General features: G+C 40.7%; 1 protein-coding gene across 1 annotated transcript in view; it reads right to left on the reverse strand.

Moving 5' to 3' along the window:
* Positions 1 to 8,197: 8,197 nt before the first annotated feature.
* The window catches only part of LOC136877095 (homeobox protein GHOX-7), a 162,326-nt gene continuing 142,686 nt past the window's right edge, over positions 8,198 to 27,837 (reverse strand). The window contains exon 2 of the mRNA XM_067150912.2: positions 8,198 to 9,237. Coding sequence (XP_067007013.2) covers positions 8,732 to 9,237 — 506 coding nt within the window. The 3' untranslated portion in view covers positions 8,198 to 8,731. The remainder of the gene's footprint in view (positions 9,238 to 27,837) is intronic.

The following is a 27,837-nucleotide window of genomic DNA, read 5'->3' on the forward strand; positions in this document are numbered from 1 at the left end:
TAATCCCCCCATATTTCGACCCCATTCTTTCATTTATTGGGAGGGTTACGAGTTCTTACTATTCCTGTTCCCCTTTGATCTGATTACGCACGAGTCCATGTCTAGGCTGTTTTACTCTGTTCCAGCCCGTCCACGACCTACAGCTGCTCGCATGAGTATTCGTCCACGTACGTCATGTGAGGACAATGGTCAATAGCACCAATATCATAAAGAAGTTAGTGTTAAACAAATAATAGTATGTTTTATTTGCCATCTGAACACCTGAAAACATAATGAATAGCACTGTAAGCACTGCCATTTGAAAATAATAAAAAACAATCGCACTGCTTGCAGAAAAGTCACGTTGCAAAAGTATTCGTCCACAGTAAGAACTCGAGGAATGTACAGTCATTTCCTCAGAATCATCAGCGCGTTGAACGTCCTTTGGAAGCAATCACGGCTTAAAGGCTTTTTAGCATGGATGTCACCAGCTTTTCTATCACTTACGGACCTATTTTGTGCCATTCGTCCATGAAGTAATGCTTCAAAGCTTCCTTATTTATAATACGCTGCTTGCTCAGTTTACATTTTAATTCCACCCATAAATGCTCTATGTGGTTTAAGTATGGGGGACTGGAATGATGTCTGCAGCACATGAGGTGTATTGTAGAGTAGCCATTCCTTAACACGAGCAGTGTGCTTAGAGTCATGATCTTGCTGGAAGAAGTACCCTCTATCAAGACCTGATTTTGCTACGCTGGGTGACATGTGTTGCTTTAAAATATTCAAATGAAATGTCGTATGGCTTTTAGTGCCGGGATATACTATCCCAGGACGGGTTCGGCTCGCCAGGTGCAGGTCTTTCTATTTGATCCCTGTAGGCGACCTGCGCATCGTGATGAGGATGAAATGATGATGAAGACAACACATACACCCAGCCCCCGTGCCATTGGAATTAACCAATTAAGGTTAAAATCCCCGACCCGGCCGGGAATCGAACCCGGGACCCTCTGAACCGAAGGCCAGTACGCTGACCGTTCAGCCAGCGAGTCGGACAAATATCCAAATATTCAGCATCTTATCAATCCGTTCAGGTATTATATGGCAGTTACCTTCCCCAGCCACCGACATACACCCCCACACCATAATGGAACCTTCTCCATATTTTACGGTTGGTTGCAGACTTTAATTTTCGAGCCCGGAGTTTTTCTTTCTCCATAAACGTCGCTTTCCAGAGCAATCATATAAAGAGAAGTTGCTCTTCTCAGTAAGCAACACGTGTTTCCAAAACGCCGGAGGCTTTGTAATGTATTCTTTGGCGAATGCCAGCCTCTTCCTACAGTTCACCTCACTCATCCAGGGGCGTCTTCTGTTCTTTTACGGCCCTGCAAAACAGCTCTGTAACACACACCGTACGGTGTTTGTGCTGATGTTCTTCCCAGTGAAGGTTTGTACATCTGTTCGAAGCACACGTCCAGACACATGGGAAGTTTGCTGGACGGCGCGTATAATGCTTCGCTCTTCTCGTGCTGTCAGCTTTCTTGGCCGCCCAGTTCTTGTTCTACTGAGTACACTTAAACTGGTTTTATATCGCTGAATTAATCTTGCGACTGTATTTCGCGGTATTCCTGTTTTCTCAGAAAATACTCTCCAATAATAATCAATTTGGTGGAGTTGGATAATTCGTTCGTGTTCTACAACAGCCCGTTGCCTTATCTAAACCATTGTACTCGGGGCATGCACTAGATGTTCACTCACTGACGCTGTCCACATAACTGATTGGCTGTGCTTGGTGATGTGACTGACTTCCTCAATGCTGTGATCGTTATACAAGACAGCGCACAAGGCGGACGAATACTTTTGCGTTGCCATTTCCTAGCTTAACCACACTAATTATCTTTTATTAAAGAGTATTGACCTGCTAGAGGGTATATTCTGCCGTTATTATTGTAAGTATTGCACCCATAAGCGAAGTGCCTTAAAGGGCACAGTATATATTGTTTATGCCTTTGCTGGCAGGACGTAGTGTTTACAGTGCCCTATGTCTTCTAGTATGGGCTAGAGCAATATTGTTACTTTCATTGATCTGTCTCAGCTTTATCCTTGGCTTTGACAAGATGAAAGTGACTGAGGTATGAGTGATGCTAGTAATGCCATTCCTTATGCAGCCAGTCCCTGCTATGAATGGTGTGAAAATGTTGCTCATAGGGTCAGTTGGTGCATGCATTTCAGTGGGCTTGGCAGACTGATATGTAATAGCAACTTCTGGCTCGGCGAGGAAAGCAACGGGAAACTACCTCACTCCTCATTTCCCTAGTACGCCTCTTCAGGGATGCCTAGGCCATTTATGACAGCTGATGGCGGAGCTGTTGAGGATCCAACCAGCCTTCGGGCTGAGGACTAAACATACACATACATACGCTGCTTACTTCTTTCTAAACGTACCTTAAGCTTTGTAATGTATTCTTGGTGTTCAATATATGAATAGGGCAGCCGGACGAATACTTATGCGAGCGGCTGTATAAGAAATGTAAGTAAGTATCCACGGATCTGTCAGTGTATTAGGAAGGATGTATGTTAGTGTGTGTGTGTGTGTGTGTGTGTATCCACGGTAGCAGTGTGTGTGTGTATTGTTGTGTTGTGTGTTGTAGTAGGGTGGGTGCAAGGTGGAACATCATTCGGTATTTCATCGTTAATGCTGATTTCGATGACACGAATAAACGAATTACAGAAAGCGTAGCAAGACGAGACATTGCTGTGAGTAGCCAAGGTCAATGTTTTTAGGTTAAGTTATAATCTGCGGGTTGCATAAAACTGAGTGAATAGGGACAGCTGTACGACTCGATATATATAGAGAGAAAAGACTCAGCTGAATAGTTACTATCAAGGAAAAAGTGAAATATGGCACATTTTGAAAATGATTGTTCAATAACGTATATACATGGGTACATTGGAAAAACTGTTACTTATGCTATATTTTCCTAGTGCTCCAAAGTGTAATTCCACAGTAGTCCGTGAATTCATTGGCAATAACACTGCAAATGGTACTACCGTACTTGAAAGTAGTAACAAATAAGTTATTGCAGAAGTACTCACCTTAAATAAGCCTATATTCCAAACGCATCCAACAGGATAAATACATACTTTCCTTGATACTACCACCAAAGGGATCCACAACACTATATTTACAGCCTTTACCATCAAGGTGTAAGATGTTTTTCTCTCTCTCTCTGTCCAACCCTTCGTAAGGCTGTAGTGGCATCATGCGACAATTCTTTTGGTGATCTTCCTCCAGGAGTCTCTGCTTTGGGCATCGTGACTTGCTTTCTGTAAGCTCATCCTGGTCAAGCTCTTGATCTGGTCCATCCATCGTATCGGCGCACGTCCTCTAGGTCTTCGGCCTTTGAATTTTTCCTCAATGATAAGTATTTCCATTGCCTCCTGTCTTCTGGCAATATGACCAAAATATCCGAGTTGTTTTTGGTTGATAAGGGTCGACAGTCTTGTTCTGATGCCGAGCTGTTGCAGGATCGATTCATTAGTACGGTGTGCTGTCCATGGTATTCGCAGTAATCTCCTATAGCACCACATTTCTAGAGCATCAATCCTGCAGCGGTCCGCCGTCTTCATCGTCCAAGTTTCTGCTGCATAGGAAGATGTTTACAGGACACAATAAACCGATGAGACCTTCTCCCTAGGCCACTGTATAGCCGCGCTAAAGTTATATTTCAGCGACCGTGGAATTAGTCGAACTACAGATTTAGCTGTGTCTCTCCCCTGTGGTTTTTAAAAGTACCACTGCCTTGCGATGGGAATATTCCTTATTTCAAATTAATTGCATCATTGCTTCCCTTGTAATGTTCTATCTTTGCTTCATTCACCTTGGAAAAGTACAGTAACATTCCAGTTGGAACAATTCGTCACTGTTCGGACAAAAAGGTCATTTTCCTATGCTTACGTGTAAAGGAAAATGAATCTTACCGTACTGCATTCAAGGACTGTATGTTTGGATGACTTATTTACGCATTCCTACAGTATAATGTACTTAAAGTTCACTTTCCTTTACACATTAGCATACGAAAATGCACGCAAGGAAAATTGTTCTGATGGACTGCATGTCGATATGTGGCTGGAAGACATGACCAGTATTAAGGAAAATAATGGATTGGAAGAGCATTGTGAGATATGACCTTTAGACCGAACAGCGACGAATTATCCTCGCATAATGAGGACACTTTGCACCACATTACCTTCTGGATTAGTAAAGGAAATACGCACATTTAATGCTTTGTTTAATAGGGGTACATTTTTGGAACTTTTAACTTGTGTAGTTATTATATATATTATCTATATATATTCCTTTGACAATAGGGCTCCTATTTAAGGCAGAATATGGACATTTTAACTTCAAATGGAGCAAAGTCACGATACTTTCGAGCAGTGCCTCTCAAACGCCCAAAATCTCACCTCGTGCAAACTGAGGCGCAGAGTTCCTGTGCACAGTGCTCGGCTCGGACCAACGCTTCGTCTCTGGGCTACTCGGCTAAGCTCGGCTCAACTCGGCTCGGATTTGTAGCGCTACGGAGCAAGTGAGGAACAAGGAGACAGGCGGAGGGAGCGAGACAGACGTGGGGAAAGGGAGAGACAGCGCTATTGCTCCAAATCGAGGAGTGGGGTCTGCACTCTGGTCAACCAAGCGAAGTCGTCTTTTGCACCGTGCACAGCGCAATGCACTGGTGCATGCACCCTGAGAGGCCCTGCTTTAGAGTATACTCTCTTCAGCTTACTCCAGTTATTTCTGGGGTCGCTGGAGCCACCCAGACTAATTTTTTGGTTTAGGTCGGGGATTTAAGACTAGACGCTCTTCCTGAAACCACGTGATACTTGAGATGAAAATCTCGACCTAGGATTGACTAGGATTCGAACCTCAGACTTCCGGTTGTGAAGCGATGAGCTAGGCCACTAAGCTAATTACGTCTCCCTCACTGCAATTTAGAGTACTGTGTCCACATTTTGTCACAGCCCATAGCAAAATGAAGCGAAGTTCCAGTCTCATCCATGGCTGTGAAAATATGGAAGCTGTTGAGGTATGGGTGATGCTGAGTAATGAAATTCGCGTCGCACATCGTCCTATAAGAGCACTTTTTGGTCCAACGACGAATCAAATTAAAAACAAAGAGAAAGCAAAGTCATCTCCGTACAGGCTATGAAGGCCCTTGGAGGCGTAGAAGGTAAAGGCTTTCACTAGCCGTAACCTCGGCACTTGGTGGGATAGAGTCGTTAGCTCTACGCCCTGCAACCCTTGCCCTCAAGAATTAACCTGAAACCTCATTTTTGGTGAAGCCTGAGTGAAACCCAGAGCCATGTGCACCTCCAGAAGTGGAAATTTTGTTTCTTAATTTTTTTGACTTCCCGACGGGGAAACGAACCCACACCCTTCCGGGTTGACCGAGCACGGGTTTATCTCCTCGGCAAGGTATCTCTTGCAAACTACGAGGTAGCTCCCAAAAATGAGATATTAAGAGTTCTCACGGAGAAAGTTACTTTTACAAGCAGATTATATGACACCTCGTGACAGGTTCTTCACTTTCATCTCTCCTGTCCGACCTCCCTTGACGGACACTTGTTCTCTTCCGACTCCAATGGTATTAAGTTTGCTATGCCTATGGGGTCTTTCATTTTCATAACCTTCGTGGCCGTTCCTTTCGCCGGTACCTTCATTTCTTGAAGTGTCGGACATCTTCCTCCTTCACCTCTGATTAGCTGGCCATACATGGAAAGATTTTTTAGCAGGCCTCGTCTTTGGGGCCAGATCCAACGGGTCACCTGTCAGGCATGACCTTCAGAGACCAGGCCTGCTGCTCGCCATCAACTGTGACGCCAAGCCTGTCGTATAGTGCAATATAATCTGTCAACAGTACAGACCCTTCCGTTAATTGAATGATCCGTGATTTCTTGGCAGGCCAAGCCTCATCTGCTGGCCTTTCAAACTAGTTTGCAATCCTTGCCGATCGGATCTGCCGAACTTAGAACTATGCGATGGACGTCGAAGTAGTCAGTGTCCAGAGGAAAATAATTTTTTTCTGTTACATTTGTTGGAATGTGCATTTCGCTGTACTTTAAATCATGCAAAAGGAAAAATCCATCGAAGTGGTTGAAATAATGGATAAGAGAGCGAGGTAGCTTTAGTCACATGCGCCTCATACAACACCTGAGAGAAAATGAACCGGACGATTACAAGAATTATTTGTGAATGGGCCAGAGCGATTATGATATGCTAATAGGTAAGCATGTATGGATTTTCCTCGTTATTACGTAAAATGTTTGATTTGTAACACACATACATAATGATTTGCTGATAGCATATATATACTGTACGTATTGTAACTTCTAACCTGAAGAAAGAGGATACCGTAATACGAGAAAGCATACCACCTGAGGAACACGTGATTGCGACACTGAGAATTTAAGCTACCGGGTGATCTTTCCAAGATTTGATATTTACAACAGGAATTGCAGTTCTGACATAATAAATTTCTCCAGCAGTGCCTTTGTCCACTCGATGCTTTCCTTACAAGAGACTTGATCTGTGAGGCGAGGTCTTTCCGTTGAGGTGCTGACAACAGGTGTAACCTGTAGCAGATAACGCCTAAAACTAGCCTCGATCACTAACGAGCAGTCCTAGCCTGTCGGTATGCATCTCAAGAGGCCTTGCCTGTCACAATTCCTTTCCGTGTATGGCTAGCTATTAGTGATAATCGAGGATGGTTGCCTATAGTCTTTATATTAAAAGAAGTGTTCTGACAGCTAGCAAAGGGAAAGTCCATTCACTACCTGCCTGACTGGATAGAAGGGATGCCATGAAAACGTGGGCGGACCCATCGCGGTCACCATAGGGACGTGCTTGCTGTTTGCCTAGAATTGCTTCGAGTTATCAAACTTCCACTTCTCAGTTTGATCTTGTCACACGACACAACAGAATACAGTGGTCTGAACGAACATGTGAGTGAGAAGGAGGAAGGAATGTGGCAACACCACGTAAAGGCACTGCTGTAGGTCTTCCCTCCTGTGCTAGCTGTCAGAACGCTTATTTTTAATATTACCGCTGTAGCTGTACTTCTTCTTAAAACAATAATCACCACTACCAACACCAATCCACGATATCCTCTATCTGTCGTAAGAGGCTACTGACAGCCCTTATTCCCAAGGGACCCTTAATTTGGGTGCGTGAATTGGCGACCACTTGTATAACACTCCTCATATTAATTTCCCGTATCCAACCTCCCTTGAACTACTGTTGTTCTCTACCGAATCTGACTGTACGTAATTTTCGAGAGCCATGGTAACTCATTTTAGGCTACTCGTCTTCCTTCCTCTTGTTTTGCAGAAGACCTCATTCCCTTATCCTTCGTCTCGGACACCTTCTATCTTTTCCTCTGATCAGAGTTAAAAGTAAAAACAAGCAGAAGGACAGGCGATGTGTATGGAGATGAACACTAGAGGAGGACACAGCAATTATTTATCAGTGACAAGAGAATTGTGAATTGTGACGTAGTATGATATCAGCCTATCAGCATTAGGAGAAAAATATGTTTGGATAGCAGGAGCAAAGTCACGGAAGAGTGAAATTGCATTTTTATAATCACAATAATAATAATATATTTATAATTTCAAGCTTAATAGGTTTAATGTTGTCCGTCCCTGTGGCATAGTGGTTAGTGTGATTAGCTGCCATGTCTGGATTCTCGGGTTCGATTCCCGGATTTGCGACCAAATTTGGAAAGTGGTACGAGGACTGGAACGGAGTCCACTCAGCCTTTGGAGGTCAACTGAGTAGAGGGGGATAAATTCCCACCTCAACCATCGTCGAAGTGGTTTTCCTTGGTTTCCCATACAATTGCGGACATGGTACCTAACTTACGGCTACGGTCGGTTCGTTTCCTCTTCCTTGCCCATCCCTTCCAATTTTCCCAACCTCCACAAGGCTCTTGTTCAGCATAGCATGTGAGACAGCCCGAGTGAGGTACTCGTCCTACTCTCCAGTTGTATATTAGACCAAATTCCTCACGCACCAGAACACTGCCTTGAGGCAGTTGAGGCGGGGTCCAACGCTGAGGCCGGGAGTGAAACCAATATAGGACGGTCAACTGTTTAAATAAATAATTAAAATGGTGTAATGGTGATTTTGCACTAAATTAGAATATTTTTCAGAGCACAGTACGATATTTGTTTTTATTTTCAAATTTAAATTTTTATACACGAATAAAGCCTATTGTATTAACATACTGTTCTGTTTAGGAGCTTACTTTGCAATTTGAATTTGTCTATTTCATGAAGTACAATTTTAAATAAATATATGAAATGACTAATCACCACTGTAAAGACAGGAATAAAATTAAACAGTTATACAGTAGTGAGGTTTCTGATACTCGTGAAAGTGAAGACATATTATTCATGTACCTTGATGTGTTGGTTGAAGATTAACGTTAAGGGGGTTTAATATCGCGGCCCCCTGGTTAAATTCAACAACCTTCCTCTCGCAAATAGTCCAGTACAATGAAAGCTAGTTCATGTTTTGTCACTTGGATGTCATCGTTAGGTTTGCGTTCGTATTAATTAAACTTGATCAAATCTCGCTTCACAAACTTATCCGTATGAATATTCGTCCTTAAAAAATCTTCTCGATAAACGACTGTTCGACTCTGAAGGTTCGTCTTTGGTGTGTTTCACTTTATCCACAGCAGTCATGGTGTCAGTGGTGTTGCATTCCTCCCATGAGCTCAGGTTGGCCACCCTGGCCGAAGAGTCCTAGAGGAGGAGGTCCTCGCGCAGCCGCAGCTGCCATGGCTGCTGCGAAGAAGGGAGGCATTAGTCCTCCGTGAGGTGGTCCTGACCCAGGACCGAAGAGGGCAAACGATGGTGGCAGAAGAGGCCGTGCGGATAGACGAAGCTTTTCCATCTCGGCCTCCTGCAGTCTCTTCGCCTTGGCTCGTCTGTTCTGGAACCAGATCTTCACCTGCGTCTCGGTGAGGTGTAGCGACGAGGAAAACTCAGCTCTTTCTGCGATGGACAGGTACTGCTTTTCTCGGAACTTCTTCTCCAGGGACAACAGTTGCTGCGTCGTGAACGGTGTCCGCGGTTTGCGATTCGGTTTGTGTTTCCGGAGATTGCATCTCACAGGTGGGGATGGTCCTCCTGGATGATGGTGGCCTGGAGGGAGAGGAAGACGGACTCCTTCTCCCCCGAGGAGTGCTACCTCTGTAACAAAAAGAACATCAATATATTAGATATATTAGACATTGGCTTGTAAGGTGGGGGGGGGGGCATATTTCGTCCCCTTAGCAGATATGGACTTGTAGAAATTCAGAAATATTATGGACATCGCTAAAACTCTTTAGTTTTTGCGATATAAGTATCCTCATACAAAATATTTAACTAAATTTTCAATTCTTTCACCCCCCCCCCGCTAAGTGTTTTTCCAAAAGAACAAAATATTACATGTTTCTTTACTTTGAAAACAAATTCCAGATATCAATTTTCATGTCTGTAACATCTTCAGTTTTTGAGATATAAGTATCATAATGGCAACAATTCAACTCCGTTTTCACTCCATCCCCGCCCGTTAAGTTGGTTTCCCCCCACCAAAAAAATGCGCGTTTCTTTATTTTTAAAGGAGATTCCAGGTACCAATTTCCACGTCTGTAACCTTCAGTTTTGAGATATACTGTAAGTCTCCAGAAAAAGAATTTTTTTTTTTACTTCCTTTCACACTCTCCACTCAAGTGAATTTTCTAAAAACAAACAGTACCCGTTTTTTTAACAGAGCTTCCAAATACCAATTATCACAACTGTAACACCTTGAGATTTTGAGATATATGTATCCTCGTAAAAGGAATTCATCTCCGTTTTCATCCTCCCCCCCCCCCCACTTTCCAAATTGATTCCACCACCAAATGCGTGCTTCTTTATTTTTAAACGAGATCCCAAATGCCAGTTTTCACGTTTGTAATATCTTTTTATTTTATATATATATATGTGTGTATTCTCGTACAAATAATTTACCTAATTTTTCAATTCTTTCAACATCCTCCTTCCACGTTAAAGGTTTTTCCGTAAGCCAAAGAATACGTGTTTCCTTATTTTTAAAGGAGATGCCAAATACCAATTTTCACGTCTGCAACAGGTTACTGTTTGAAGATATACTGTAGATACGCTAATTTTAATAGTTCACCCTCTTTTTTAGCTCCCCTTGAGTGGATTTCCGAAAAGAATATTTATGTTTTTTTACTTTTAAAAAAAATTCCATATACCAGTTTTCAAATCTGTAATATGTCACGTATCTGAGATAATTTGCAGATATAGTCTTTTTAAAAAATCACTACGTTTGTCACTCCTGTTCACACTCTATTCATTGGATTATCCAAAAACACAGAAATACGTGTTTCTTTATTTTCAAAGGAGATTCCAAATTTTAATTTTTATGTCTGTAACATCTTCCGTTTTCGAGATATAAGTCTCCTCATAAAAGGTGTTCAACCCATTTTCCCCCTGTTTTCACCCCCCTTAATGCGATTATCCGAAAACAAAAAAATACGTATTTCTTTAATTTTAAAAGAGATTCCAAATACCAATTTTTTATCTTTAAAGTTTTAAGTTTATGAGATACTAGCAAATGTACCCGTGCTTCGCTACGGTACTCTACATGGTACTCTATACGGATACTGAAGTAAATTAGTGCACATTAAGTGAATAAGATTTTTAAATTGGGTTTGTCTTGGCTTTATCCGAGAATCAGTATTGTGAAAACCACAGACGTTGTTTCCAATGAAAGTGTGATTTGCGGAATTGCGATGATAACGGCAAGTCCACTTGTTTACTGCAATTCACAACGAAGAAAGTAATTTTAATTTAACGGCAGACCCCATTGCCTAGTGCGCGGCTAAAATCGATTTGGGGAGGTTTCATTACAATGGCAGACCCCATTTCCTACTTCCAGATAGATTACAGTTGAGGAACTTTTATTATATTTGCAAGGACCTTCCTTACTGCCAGTCAAAAGTGAGTTGCGTTCTTATCCTTATAATGGCAGACGCATTTTCTAATGCCAGTCAGCTTCCTGCCAGTCACACCGAGTGGGTGAGATTCCATTATAATAGCAGGCCACTATGCCTATCGTCAGTCACATTTTAGATGGGTCAATTTATTTATAATGGAAGACACGCTCCCTAGAGTTCTGCTAGTCGAATCGAGAAGGGAATTATGCATTAAAATGGTGCACAAGAGATGTAGAACGACCCCATTCTTATTGCCTGTCAAAGTCGATGTGGGGAGGACTGAAAACAATAGCAGAAGTCCTCCTTCTGACAGTCACTATCGATTTGCAATGTATTTAATACCAATGGCAGACAAACGTTTCTAGATTGCTACAAATCGACGTCAATGAAAGAATATAGTCGTCATGCGGAAGTATAAGGATGTTAACCATCATTTACAGAATAACTCCTGCTAAACGGTACATCAAATCGAAAAACGGATTGTACGATAAGACGAACTTTCTGGCCATATCTTGGGGTCATCAGTTTCCCCCGTACTGAACCCTTGAACTTACCATTCCATCGTTGGTCGGCCACGGCTGCTATAGTAGAACAATTTAGAACTCTTAAATCATGGGTCGTTGCGGGAATAAATTCGGTCACGATATTAACCAAACGATGGGGTTCAGAAGAAAGCCTAACTACTTGAAATGAGGAGCAAAAATGTGCTTACTAACTTTTATTAAACTGAAAGAGCACGATAACATCGTTAATTTAATATGCATTCTTGCCACAAAAATACAAAAAAATTTAATTATTGATTTTTGAAAATTTCCAAACACAGTCACATTACATAACGTCACTTCGTTTCTTCCAATGTCGAAGAGTTGCTTCAGAGAAGCTAATATGTTAGTGGACAGCGAAACTGAAAAACTGAAAAATGGAAGACCTGAAAACCGGGCGCCTATTTCCAAACGAGAACTGAGAGTTAATCCACACGATCCGTGGAAAATCTGACTTTCAACAATTAGAACGCCTGATTTTCTCTTAATTAAGGTTATCCACCAGTCAAATACCCTTCACGGATACGGAACATCCGCCGAATGGACCCTTAATCGAACCAAACTGACTATCAGTTGCTTTGGATAGGTTGCGAAATATTATGGGAAAGCATGGTGTTCACTACAAGTTAATGGCATCATTCACAATTGAAATAAAATTCCACCATGTATTTGTCATTCATGACACCCTTAAGTGATACGTTAATCCCGATGCTAACTGTGCATCACCCAAACAACTGTTCGGAAGGAACCAACAACCACATGATCCGGGAGGATCTTACGTTAAGTCGTTCTAAAGGAACAAAACTGCGAAATGCAGGAATCACTTACTAATCATGCATTTAGAAGAAATGCCAAACACTGAAGTTAATCAAAAAGTGAAAAGTCACTTGAAAATATTATTATTGAACCGATTTTCAGGTTAGAAATGGGTTTGTTATGCTTAATAAATTTACCAGTCCACGCTAAAATTTACTACAAATTTAAGGAATTCTTTCCCTTGACAACAATGCTACCAGTACAGATCTCTCTATTTACTGTCTGTCCCAACACACTACTGGTAAAGTGATTACTTACTTACCTACTATGAATAAGAATGAAAATACGCCAAGGTGAAAATAAAATAAAATACTGGCTGATGAATCGAAACCGCATTCGCAACTCAAGTCTCATTCTAAAACACTGAGTGTCAATATGCACACTATCAAACGAAAACGGACGTTAAAACGAGAAACAATGAAGTTCGTAAAAATAAATTAACATCTCATAGTCATACAGCTTAACACGCACGAAGAAACACAGTAAAAATATTTAATCTAGATCGGGTCGGTGTCCCACACTTGGACAGCCCTCATTTATCAACAACAGTCCCGTTATCTCAATGAGAGCTTCGCATAGACCCTCTACAATAAATCATATCGTACTGTAACTGCTACCTTCCCCCAGGCCACTTCACAAAAGAAACAAAAGAAAAAAAATCTAAACTGAGACTTGAGTGTGTACAGCTACCATCCCAGACCTATCGTCGGGCTCACTTGAAATCTGTACACCCTAAACCTAATCAGTATATGCATGATGCCTTCCAAATCCTATCGTCGGGCGTGACCTAGGACGTCTCATCATCAGTGACTCCAAGAATAAACACGTGACGTCCTAAATCTATCGTCGGGCGTCAAAGTGGGTCGTACTACGTCTCCCTTAACATATCAGGCGAACCGCAATTTCCAACAAACCTCCAACAGTAACACTGAATCTGGTCAGACAAAAATACGCACGACGGAACTACGTCTCTATTATCAAAAGAATGCAAGTCGAAACACAGTAAGTACCTACCTCTCGAAAAATACAACAAGTGTCTACCTCATCATAATATGTGAACTCAAAAATAAATAGACGTGACGAACGATTCTCCACCTCGAACACAATCTCAGCCTGTGCACTGAAGTGTTAGGGCTGCCAATGAAAATTCCCAACACACGTTTCCCTTTTAGTGGATGCCTTCAAAATAATAATCATCACCATCACATTCGAAATTCGCAGATCGCCTATCATCAATTCCAACCATCTTATCCATGACCTCTCCAATGAACAAATTTAATATAACCCAACCGTGTGTCAAAATTGCTCTTCAATCCGTGAGGCCGTACCTTATCTTAACAAAAATCACTGGATGTTTACTACCAAGACCTTTACATTTTACTAGAGTCGTTTTCACTTGGAATCGTTCTATAAATTTACAATGCTTCACATCATAATCGTCTCAAGTTCGGATTGATTGCGGAAAACAATACAGCCTGTTTCACACAGCCTGTTCCTAAATACTTCCTCTACAAAAATGTCTCAACACTCTTTCTCATCGCTTTATTTCAGCGGTAACACTTCTCTCTCATCTCCACGTACATATAAATCCATCGCTTTCAATCCCTTTTCCTTCGAGACCCTTTTTCATACATCGATCCCCTGGTGAAAACGACAACCATTATTAAGCACATCTCTGACTTTACTATAATTACAACTTTCGAACCTCAAAAATCCAAGAGCACACATCGACCTTTCGCAATTCAAGTATACACGATGTCTCAAAATTTTCTTCCCGTTAATGACTGTGACTCTAACAAAATTTTATTGACATTATCTAAATATGCCTACGATCCTTGTAAAAATAACTGGTTAAATGCAACTTGACATAGAAGAATTTCCTTATCCCGCGGTAGACATTATTATTATTATTATTATTATTATTATTATTATTATTATTATTATCGACCAGCATTTCTGAATGCAACTGACACCTGAAATTACAATATTCGCCACGACAGATTTACACTTATAACGTTCACAAATCCGCACTTTGAATGATATCTCATCTCAACACCAAATTTTAAGCGTCGCATTTTACCGTTTCTGACATGAACTTTACATACTGAAAATTTCACACGCTGACCAAAATTTACAACGCCTTTCGCCTGATAATTACGCATATCACCCGACAATCATCTGGAAAATTTGGTTAGGACAGACAGTAACTAACTAACTAACTACAACATAATGTAAAATAGACAGACCTGCACATTGGTGACATTCTCAGCATTCTGATTACATCATCTCCAGCAACCTCGCACTTAGCCCCTCATTTTCACAGATAACATTTTCATATTTAAAAACTCACTCATCCAAACACTAACCTTCACACACACACGAGATTAAAAATTACCATAAATAATGCACTTTCTTTGTAACTTGCACCACGAACTTCCCTCGTTCTGCAGTCGGCTATAACTGTCTGATGCGTCTCCCAGAGTGGTTTCTCTCCCCGTTGTTTCAACAAGAACAGGTGTTCGGCCGATAAGGGAGTCGAACTATTTTGAATCGCTTCCCCCAGACCTTCTTCACTTACAAGAGTACAGGAAATGATAAAAATAAAATCTGCTGTGTATTTTTCAACCAGCCTACACCTTCCCAGTTCGTCTGCAAACGTTCACAGCTTCTCCAATTCACTTTTCTTCTTACTAAATATATGGACTTTAGCCACGAACATGTATTTGATTATTGTCGGTCAATCTGGCGCGAAATTCTAATGACGACGGGCACGAGCTCCCGCGGCTTCAAGTTCCAGATCGACACTGAAAAATCTACGGTGGGGGGTTTCTTTTATAATTTCCGGAAGGACGCTATCCCCTCTATGAGTCTCGGTGGTGAAATCTGCCAAATTTGCTTCTAATAGACCAATTTTGATAAGATTTGTCCCAGAAGTCCGGACAGACTTGCACTTATGTTCCATGTTAATTTTATAATTTTTCTACACCCACAACAGGAGAATTAAATTGTTTCTGCCCGTGCGTTTCGCGCGTTTTTCTTCTGCCCACGACCTTGGCACGTGTAACTAGCTCGCTGTTCTCACGCTAACACACACTTGGGCTTAACTGCATCTAAATTGTCCCTGGTGTCACTACCTCCACAGAGGGTGTATGAATAATTTTGCTTATATATTTCTTCCTTTACTATCTTGTCAAAATCCCTCGTTGTGCAGAATTCATTAATTTAGAAAATTGTCGGGCACTCGAGTTCCACCGAGGTGTCCCGGCAATCCACGAGCTCGCCTTGCGGGAACCTTCCCACGCAACATCGGGCTCTTGGGAGCGCAAAATGGCTGCCCTCAAACATACAGTCGTTTCTGAATACCAAATAAATATTTGAAAAAAATAAAAAAAAATTTCTCACCGTAGAATGTTGGGTTCAGTACCAAGTTTCAAATTTCTGAAATTTCTGGAAGTGCCTCATTAATTCACGTCTTTTTTCATTTTTAAATATTTATATATACATCGCTCCAGCCCGACTTGCTTTTATATATATAGATGACGGATAAGCATGAGCACGTTGAAAAGTGCAGACTTCCACTTCGAGATTCATATCTCCTAAACGGTTTATGATATTAGGAAACGGTTTGCGCCATCAGACGCCTCATTTATTGCTCTACATGTTTGTTTCTAAACCATATCCTCGTATCTCCCATATTAAGGGGTAAATTGAGTTCAAATTTTGAATAGGGTGAAATTTGGGTGCATTTTTAACATTTTACATTACTTTTTGCCTACTTATGTATAAGCTAGAATCATGAAATTTGGTACACATATGTCCCTTAATAGTAAAAATGTGCGCACCCTACGTGATGATCCTATCATTCTTATAAGTGTGTCAAACAATGAAATGTACTTGTAAAATTCACCAATTTACGAACAATCCAGAAATACGGCCAAATTTAACGTATAAGGGAGAGAGATACGACAAAATGTCACAGGACCAAAGTTGTAGATCACTCCGAATTGAAGAGACGTTGTGCCATCCGTTTTGTGATACGACTTACCGTTTATCCAAAAAATAGCTCAAAAGGAATGTCTGCACAGTCATTAAAATTGCCTCCATATTTGGATATCTTTGGGGGTAAAAAGTGAAGAATTTGAACATCTTGGAATTTTCCCGTCGGCTAGGGACCAAAAGCTATAATTTCACCAAATTTCAATTGTCTACCTCGTCTGGCAGGTTGTGCCGCCATCTTGATTTGGGGGATGGGGGATAAAAATGAAGAAATTCCCGAAAATTTTTAAGCCCACGAAACCTATAGGTTATCGTTTTGGATATTCTACACGACTGTGTTCTTATGCTGAGCTTAAAAAATTTGAGCCCCTCCCCCAGTGTGCCACCTTCGGGGAATTTTGAGAATTTCCGATTTTTCTAGGGATCCTGGGGTCATCAGTTTCTCCCGTACCAAGTTTCAAATTTCTGAGATTTCTGGAAGTGCCTCATTAATTCACGTCTTTCGTCATTTTTAAATATTTATATATACATCTCACCAGCCCGACTTGCTTTTATATATATAGATAAATATGCTCATTTTAAAATTTCACCCCCTTTTCACCCCTTTAGCGACGGAATATCAAAAAATCCTCCCTTACCGAGCACCTACATGTTAGTATGAATGTATTCCCAAAGTTTCATTTTTTTATGTCCAGTAGTTTTGGCTCGGCGATGATGAATCAGTCAGTCAGTCAGTCAGTCAGTCAGTCAGTCAGTCAGTCAGTCAGTCAGTCAGTCAGTCAGTCAGTCAGTCAGTCAGTCAGTCAGTCAGTCAGTCAGTCAGTCAGGACAAGTTATTTTATATATGTATAGATTACGATCCTTCCTACTTTTAAAGACACCACTCAAACTTATTCGTCTACTATATAATAAAAATGTTCCGGGCTATTCGTGTAATGTTGTCGTTCCGCGCCATCTCCCCAATGACTGCTCGAACATACTGCTTAGTCGAGCACCTCGTCTCCCAGCCCAAAATTTGCAACATTTTTGTGACGCTACTCTTTTGTCCGAAATCACCCAGAACAAATCGAGATGCTTTACTTTGGATTTTTTTTTTTCCAGTTCTCGAATCAAGAAATGCTGGTGAGGATCCTATATACTGGAACCATACTCTAGTTGAAGTCTTACCAGATACGTATATCTCCTCTCATTTACATCCTTGCTACAGCCCATAAACACCCTCACAGTCATGTGCAGAGATCTGAAACCTTTGTTTACAATCATATTTATGCGATTACCCCAAAGCAGATCTTTCCTTAGATAAACACCTAGCTACTTACAATGATTCCTATAAGGAACTTTCACCCCATCAACGCAGTAATTAAAACTGAGATAACTTTTCCTATTTTTGAAACTCACAACCTGACTTTTAACCTCGTTTATCACCATACCATAGCGTACTGTTAATTTCGCAACATTATCGAGGTCGTTTTGCAGTTGCTCAGAATCTTGTAAGTTATTTATTACTCTATACAGAATAACATAATCCGCAAAAAGCCTTATTTCTGAATCCACATCTTTACTCATATAAGAAAACATAAAGATCTAATAATACTGCCTTGAGGAATTCCCCTCCTAATTATTACAGGGTCAGATGAAGCTTCGCCTACTCTAATTCTCTGAGATGTACATATTTTCTAGAAATATAGACACCCATTCAGTCACTCTCTTTTTCTAGTCCTATTGCACTCATTTTTTGGCAGTAGTCTCCCATGATCCACCCTATCAAATGCCTTAGACAGATCAATCGCGATACAATCCATCTAACATCCCGAATCCAAGGTATCTGTTATATCTTGCTGGAATCCTACAAGTTGAGCTTCAGTGGAATAACCTTTCCTAAACCTGAATTGCCTTCTATCGAACCAGTTATGAATTTCGCAAACTTGTCTTATATAATCAGAAATAATGCTTTCCCAAAGCTTACATGAAATGCACGTCAAACTAACTGGCTTGTAATTTTCAGCTTAGGGTCAAAAGACGCCCCGAACAAATAGCATTTAAACACACAGGGGCTACTATATACTCGGAGTCACCTCAAGTCCTAAGCGGTCCCTTTGATGTTATGTGTTACAAACGCCGCTTACAATACCCGCCAGGTTCAGGACGAGAACCGAGATTGAGAGGGGGGAAAGAGGGCAAGTGTTCATACGCGGAAGAATATTTTCTTCAGTTTTTCACTCGATTACCAGTATAACATGAAAGGGGCCGCTTAGGACTTGAGTTGACGCCGACTATAGCAACTCTCCATTCATTTGGTATAGCTCCTTCATGCAAACAATAATCAAATAAGTACTCCAGATATGGTACTATATCCCAACCATTGTCTTTAATATATCCTCAAAATATTAAGTCCAACCACTTTTATAGTTTTCAACTTTTGTATCTTATTGTATATATCGTTGTTATCATAGGTAAATTTTAATACTTCCTTAGAACTCGCCACCTCCTCTAACTGAACATCATCTCTGTAACCAACAAACTTTAAATACTGCTGACTGAATACTTCAGCCTTTTGAAGATCCTCGCATACACATTGCCATCGTTCATTAATGATTCCTGTAATGTCCTTGGAACCTGTTTCTGCCTTAAAGTACCTAAATACACCTATCCATTTTTCACTAAAATTTGTATGACTGCCAATTATGCTTGCAATCACTTTATCCTTAGCTGGCGTGTTTGCTACATTCAATTTCCGTGTAAGTTCTTTCAATTTCTCCTTACTTCCACAGCCATTTCTAACTTTATTTCTTTCCTATCTGCATCTCCTTAGTTTTTTTTACATCACTGTTTAGAACATAGTGGGTTTTTACCATTTCTTACCACTTTTAAAAGTACAAACCTATTTTCATATTCCTCAACAATTGCTCTAAACCCATCCCAGAATCAGTTTACATTATTATTTACAGTTTACCACCGAACATACTTACTTCTTTAAAACCCCCTCATGCCTGTTCGATCAGTCATATGGTACTGCCTAATAGTCCTACTTTTAAGACCTTCCTTTCTACCACATATATTTTTAACTACGGCGAAAACAGCATCGTGATCAATAATACCATCTATTACTTTGGTTTCTCTATAGAGCTCATCTTGTTTTACCAGCACCACGTCCAGAATATTCTTCCCTCTAGTTGATTCCATCACTTTTTGAATCAGCTATCCTACCCATATTAACTTATGTGCCATTTGTTGGTCATGCTTCCTGTCGTTCTCATTACCTTCCCAATTGGCATTTGGTAAACTGAGATCTGCCGCTACATTCACATTACTTTCCATATCGTTTCCTACATAGCTCATTATCTTATCAAATAATTCTGAATCAGCTTCAGCGCTGCCTTTTCCCGGTCTGTACACTCCAAAGACATCAAGTTGCCTATTATCTTTAGAAATGAGGCTTACGCCTAGAATTTCATGTTTCTCATCTTTAACATTTTCGTAGCATACTCCCCCTACTACCTTTCCTAACCTAACTTACGATGTACACACCATTTCCCTGAGAAAATTTCCGCATCCATTATATTATTTGTCAGCCATGATTCAACTCCTATTGCAATATCAGGTGTGTATATATCTATTAAATTACTTAATTGTAGGCTATTCCTTCCTTTACAGTACTTCTACAGTTCAACACTAACCTTTTTATGTCATCCCTACTTGACTTCCAGATCTCTGTACCGTCATCACCGCTCCCTAGACCACCTGTTTCCCTGAATGTACCTCCCTATAACCTTCTAAACAAATTGCCTAACTGATAAGTACCACTGCAATTTAAGTGAAGGCTATCTGAGCGCAGATCTCTATCTCCTACCCACCCATTAGGATCCAGAAATCTTGTTCCATAATTTCCCACCTACCCACTCCATAGTCTCACTTAAATGCCTAATCACTTTCCAGTCAGTATCCCTCCTACTCAGTATTTCACTGATAACAATCTCCGCTTCCTTGAACTTCATCCGTGCTGAATTTACCAAATCTCACACATCCTCAAATATGATGGTACTTATACCTGCTTGCCTTACGTTGTTGGTACCAACGTGAAACACTTCCACCTTCTAACTTCCCTCCTCCTTCTCTTCTACTTTCCTCAACATCTGCCTCAACCTAATTCCTGGATAACACTCTACCCTGGTTCCCTTTCCTCCACACACTTTCCCCGCATGTCCAACAATGGGAATGAAATGAAATGGCGTATGGCTTTTAGTGCCGGCAGTGTCCGAGGACACGTTCGGCTCACCAAGTGCAGGTCTGTTAATTTGACACCCATAGGCGACCTGCGCGTCGTGGTGAGGATGAAATGATGATGAAGACGACACATACACCCAGCCCCGTGCCAGCGAAATTAAACAATGATGGTTAAAATTTCCGACCCTGCCGCGAATCGAACCTCGGATCCTGTGACCAAAGGCCAGCAAGCTAACTATTTAGCCATGGAGCCATGGAATCCCCATGACCAGAGCCTCAACCCAACCCACCTCATTTGATACCCTTTCCTCCTGGTTACCTATTTCTTTCTTTCTTTCTTTCTTTCTTTCTTTTGTTCTTTCAGCCCTATCTAGTCTTGTGATGTTAAAAGTTTTACTTACACGTTTGTAAGCCATTGTCTTGTCCCTCACTGCCTCAATAAACTTTTTCATAGCCTCCTCATCGCACTGCTTGCGTTTTCCCATCTTAAAATAATAATAAACTTCATAAATAACAAATAAAATTAAACTTTAACCTCCTGAGGCCCATACCATTTTTCTTTTGGTCAAATCTCATAAAAGTGCTTACTTCCCCAACAGTGCCTTGGTGGGTGATAGTGAAGTGAGAAGCATACCACACCAAGGTCAATGAATTTCCGAAAATTGGTAACACAAACTTTTGCTAAATTTTTATTTATTTAATTTTTTAATTATAAATATAAATAAATGACCCATATTTGAACAGTGTCCTTTTAAAAAGACGCCAGGCCTCTGGTGGTTAATAACAGTTCCAAATTTCGTCCCCGGAACGAAAATAGGAAGTGTGTGGCGGACGAAATTACGAACATTCCCTGATTTATTATAATGGCCGCTACAGTAACTCACGCCGGCAACTACACCGCACGACTTAAATGCGGTTCAGTATTTTATAAACGTGTCAGTGCTCACTCTAGGAATAACACGTTCTTAATTTGAATGCTGCACTGACTCAGCTCACTATGAAAAATGAATCCTCCCTGTACACGGAAACGAAATGTGGTGCACACAAACACTGCCTTCGTGATATAGAGGCCATACTGTAGCTCTGATGACGTCACGCTTTGGGTGGGACTTGGAGCAGCTTGGAGGCGATACGCATCCGCTCTGCTTGAATAACATGCTCGTTTAAATTAGACAAATAAGTTACTGGGTCTGTCCCTTAAGGCTACGGCTGCTACCTTCCCAATCCTAGCTAGTCCTTTACTATCCCTGAGTCACTGGAAACCTTGGATGTGTTAGGGGGACTTTAAACCACTAGCAAAACTAACTAACTAACTAACTAACTAACTAACTAACTAACTAACTAACTAACTAACTAACTAACTAACTAACTAACTAACTAACTAACTAACTAACTAACTAACTAACTAACTAAGTAAATAAATAAATAAATAAATAAAAATAAATAAATAAATAAATAAATAAATAAATATTACACTTAAATCGGTTAACGCGAGTGTTTGCGACGCACTCATTCTCAAAGAAATGCGTCGATAACTCGTTGTGACGGTTTCAATGTTTCCGAGAACCTCTCTTACTGGTGGGCGCGTAAGTTCGTACGTATTCTACGTATGTGTATGGATACGACAATTAAGTGTACTGTACGCAGTTTCTGCCCGCCTCTGTGATGTAGGGGTTAGTGTGACTAGCTGCCATTCCCGTAGGGCCGGGTTCGATTTCCGCCTATGCCATGAAATTTGAAACGTGGTATGAAGGCTGGACCGGGGTCCACTCAGCCTCGGAGTTCAACTGAGTGGAGGGGGGTTTGATTCCCTCCTCAGCCATCTTAGAAGTGGTTTTCCGTAGTTTCCCACTTCTCCTTCAGGCAAATGCCGGGATGGTACCTACCTTAAGGCCACGGCCGCTTTCTTCCCTCTTCCTTGTCTACCCCTTCCCAACTTCTCATCACCCCACAAGACCCCTGTTCAGCATAGCAGGTGAGGCCGCCTGGGCGAGGTATTGGTCATCCGCCCCAGTTGTATCCCGACCCAGAGTCTGAAGCTCCAGGACACTGCCCTTGAGGCGGTAGAAGTGGGATCCCTCGCTGAGTCCGAGGGAAAAACCGACCCTGAAGGGTAAACAGATTAAGAAGGAGAAGAAGAAGAAGAACGCGGTTGTGATTAATATAAGTCCGTCTGGTGGCCATGGTATTTAAAGCTTCAAGTGTATATCGTCGGTTCACAGGTAAAAGGTTGTAATCCACAAAGCTCTTCCTATCGATTATTCTCCTTAAGACTGGTCACGCCTCCCAGCCACATATGGTTATGCAGTCCATCAGAACAAATTTTGTTGTGTTCATTTTCCTATGCCCATGTGTAAAGGAAAATTAACCTTACTGTAAGTTATCGTATTATACGAATGTATGCTTGCATTACGTATTTACGCACTCCTATTTTATAATGCATGTTAGGTTCATTTTCGGTTACTCGTCGGCATAGGAAAATTAACACAACGGACATTGTTCTGATGGGCTACATATCCATATGTGGCTGGGAGGCGTGACTAGTCTTAAGGAGAATAATCGATACGAAGAGCTTTGTGGATTACAACCTTTTACCGGTGAAGCGACGATATGGTTTGCTACCGTGGTTAGCCGGTTCGAGTCCCGTTGGTCGAAAACTATTTTCACCATCAGAATTTTGGCCGGCAGGGTAGGACAGGCGATGGTATACAATTTCTAATCACTTGATTCCGTGTCTAAAGCCTGGATTTAATTCAGTTATGTAGGTACTGTATTAACTTCCTGCAAATGTGGGGCAGAATACCTTAATTTTATTGTAAAAAATGTTCACTTAACTACTGACATGTAGATGATATTGTAGACAAAACACAGATTTTCAAATACAACAGAGAAAAAATAACTCTAAATAACCTCATGAACATTAAACACCCTAAACAACATGTGTCACTTCATGGAAGTTTGAAGCTTATGTTGAAATAGTCATTGAAAATGAATCTGTATTTATGAAGATTTTTAATGGAACAGCTCCATTATCACGGCAGTAGATGACATACACTCGGTACCTTTCCTCGACACCGAGCTCGATAGCTGCAGTCGCTTAAGTGCGGCCAGTATCCAGTATTCGGGAGATAGTAGGTTTGAACCCCACTGTCGGCAGCCCTGAAAATGGTTTTCCGTGGTTTCCCATTTTCACACCAGGCAAATGCTGGGGCTGTACCTTAATTAAGGCCACGGCCGCTTCCTTCCCACTCCTAGCCCTGCCCCATCTTCGCCATAAGACCTATGTGTGTCGGTGCGACGTAAAGCAACTAGCAAAAAAAAAAAAAAAAAAAAAAAAAAAAAAAAAAAAAAGAAAGAAAGAAAAGAAAAAGCATTTCCTTGACTGAACCGACACTGAGGATATAATGCGTATTTACATTCTGTGAAAGCGAATAATGAGATCTGTATGTTCTTCTTTGCAAACTCGACATCATCATGTTTGCAGTTATGAGGTCTGTTGTGATGCTTCCCTCGTCTATCGATTTTCGGAGTCTGTAAACATGATAATTCGCCATTCGTATTTGGAGGAACATCTGTAATAAAACATAACCTAATATTTACAATGACTATATTCTTTCAATACGTTTATGTACAATGTATAAATTTATTTAAACGTATTTCGAAACTGAGCTTTGTACTACTGTATATTGGAGTAATCTTATGTGTATAAAAATAGTGGTGATAACCTTTTGTAGAGTATTAACTTAATCAGACATATTAGGAAACTTATAACTATTTTTAAAATAATAAAAGTACTCCGTACCTCTTAAATAACCCAATCGCTTCTTTGAGATTCCATGCACTGACATAAATGCATTTTTGCACAAACTGATCTCTAAGTTATTTGTTGTTTTAACATAATATTCAAAGCTGTTATGTCTTTTTGACGCTTCAGCATTTAATCTCTCCTTAGGGTACTGTTTTTTGTTTTTACAAGGAACACGTTTAACTAGCCCAAAAAGATAGGTATTTTGGATATTTCAATCTCCTAATTTATAAAAAGCATTAAAAAGTTCTTTCCTGCTGTCTTCTGCAATATCCTTGTAGCCACGCCATTCTGTTTTACAGCACTGGATACTGGTATACACTTTAGCAGGTTAACCATACCTCCGCGTGCAAAATATTCTTCTCCACTGTTACGTGCCTTCTTCCTGCTATTATCTTTCCATCTTTCTGGATTTCTCTTCCTCTTTCTGATTTTAATTTCTATATTTTCTTCATTTATAACCAAACTACTACTTCCTGTGTCAGCCATGTTGATTATAAGCCCAAGTTTGGTTAGGTAATCATTTAGCAAGTCGGAACCCAGGTATCATAGAGATTTGGGATTACTCCTTATTCCACTCAGAAGTGTGAGACTGCTCTGTAATGTGACCGTACCGGCACAATTAGTATTTATTTCAAATGATATGCTTGGTAAGGAAGCTGGCAGCAAGCTTTCTTTGTGTGGATGCTGGGGGTATCGTCAGGTTGTGCAATACGAAGCCCGCCAGAGAGGCGCCTTCACCCGCCCACTGGGTGGCTTAAGGAATCCCCGAGCTAGGCACACGTCATAGAAGAAGCAGGAGAAGAACACTATTTAGCGACTCCATATTGGAAAACATCTGCCAGCGTCCAGCGATGCCAAAGCGATCGGGCAAAATTTAATGCATTTTCGGCATAAATAAGGCTTAATTAACAATACTCCACCCGTTAGAGTAGTGGACTGAATTTTGGTGGAATTATAAAGTCAAGAGTTCTGGTAGAAAATACTCTCCAAGCGAAAGGCGTTGGTAAACAACTTATATAACTCCGGTCGCGTACGGACGCCTAGTGAAAAACCAGATGCTTTCGGGGATTCCCTACTTCCCCTCCAAGATGATAAATTAATTACGGCAGATCCGCCGAACATATCCAATTCCGCATGGCATAGCGTAATTGTGCATATCCAAGTCACACAGTCTAGCGTATTGCTAATTTCGACAGGCTGGTTTATCCAGGAGCAGTCGAAATAAGAGTGGGGATGAAGTCACTAAACCGCCCCTACCACCGGGGCTAGTATAAGTTTTTTGCAGTTCCAGGGAACTGGAGTAGTCGTTGAGGAGCTTTCGACGGGAAACGACGGTCGCTTCGCTATCGGATTACCGCTCCTTGGTATACTATGTGAACAAAGCGGCGGGGAAAATCTGTCAGTTTTTTCTTGATTATAATTTGTGATAGGCAACAGACGATTACGGTAATGAGATATACTTAAGATATCGGTTGCAAAGTAGACTAAGACTTCGTGAAAGATGAAGTAGGATTTTGCATAACAACTACTTGATAGTACGTAGAATTTCTCGAGCAGAACAAAGAACTGTATAAAATCACGCTGTTTCTGAACAGAGCGTAGGTCAGATTATTAACTGATTAACAACCTAGTGAGGAGTGTTCCTGAACTATTAAACCATACAGAAGATAGGGATAGAAAATTCTGCATCATACGAATGCTGGGAACGCCCGGTTTAACAGTGTAATAGACTAGCTGAAAGTAGCCGATATATTCATATCCTTGTAACTGGCAGTGGGTAGACAAAGAAGTAATAGGAGTGAACGGTAACACGTGTGCAAGAAATTGATAAATTGTGTGAATTACAATCTAATTTCAGTGATCCGTGTGTTACTAAAATGGATTACGCAAGACAAGATATGGAACTTCTGAACTCCAGGACTACAGGATCCAGCGCCATGGAGTAATCCAACATGGGCAGGCCTCCGGATCCTCCGGACAGGGCCGAAGACGTCAACTGTTGAGTACCAAGTTATGTTTATTACCAATGCTAGTATTTCCCTTTGTAAATAATAGTCACGAAGTATAGGGTTAAAATAACATATATAAATAGGTTTAATCCGCCCAAGAATGGTCGGGAATCCTTTTATTCATTTTTGTTTCAATAAATTAATTAGATATGGGAAGGGAGTGATCCTGTGTTAGTGTATAGAATAGGGGACCCCTTTTAGTGGATATATTTGCATGTTATTATAATTTGTTTATTTAGTGCTGAGAAGGAATTGAGGGGGGAAAAGGAATAGAATGATATGTAGATTAATAATGTAGATCTCATCTGAGCAAGTGCCTAAGTTACGTAGGGATTAGCGAGGTGACAGAGTCATCAACAAGTGCCCGTATGAAAGGAAAAACTTGGGCTAGAATCAGCACTATGTTCGTAAAGTCAGAAATAGCATGTTGTTGCATGGTAGTATAAGTTTTGGCTGTAACTGGTGATGTTCAAGGAATGACGTGCCGAGGTTTGAACCCCTGTCCTCCACTACATTATTGAGGTTAGATGTAGAAGGTCTGTTAGTGGTTTGGAAGGATTTAATAATTTAAATTAATTTGAATTTCAGTATTATTATTATTATTATTATTATTATTATTATTATTATTATTATTATTATTATTATTATTATTATTATTATTTTCTTAATGTAACTTGAGCAGTGTTTTGATACTATACATTTCAAGCAAAAGGTTAGAAGATTCTTCTTCTTCTTCTTCTTCTTATTATTATTATTAGTATTGTTATTATTTTACCTAAGGTATTTTGATGGATGATTTATACCGATAGATAGGGTAGTATCTGATAGGTACACACACTCGCCTCAGAGGCGGAGAAATAGGAGTATTGCTATGGTCAGGGGCTAACGGATGGTGCACTTTGGAAGGAGAGAAGACACGAGTCGAACTCCAGACCTCCAGAGATATGAGAGAATGAAATGTGAATTAACGGTCGAATTTGAGAAATGATTCTCGTGTACCGAATGTATGTGGGCTGGTCCGAGCATTGAATAAAATGTGCCAGTTTTCTAATGAATTAATTTGATGGACACAGAGAAAAAAAAAAAAAGGCCTAGCGGGAAGCAGGCTGAATGGTGTTTTTTTTGTCTCCGGACCGTGGGACAAGTGTCAGCTGAATTTATGGCTGAGAGGGGAGAATCTGGAACAGGGAGGAAGATATACAAGCAGAAAGGTTGGCCGAACCAACATTCTGGTTTCTTTGAGAATAAAGACAGCAAGTGCTTTAATTGCCACCCCGTAGACCATGACCTACAGAGCGATATAGATGTTTATTTTTGTTATGACAGTTCGATACACGATTAGATTAATTAGGGCTTGATTACAGTACCCTGGATGGAGACGACCAGAGTCTCAGGTTCGAACCTCATGT

Source organism: Anabrus simplex, chromosome 7 (genome assembly GCF_040414725.1).
Source record: "Anabrus simplex isolate iqAnaSimp1 chromosome 7, ASM4041472v1, whole genome shotgun sequence".
Classification (NCBI taxonomy): Eukaryota; Metazoa; Arthropoda; class Insecta; order Orthoptera; family Tettigoniidae; genus Anabrus; species Anabrus simplex.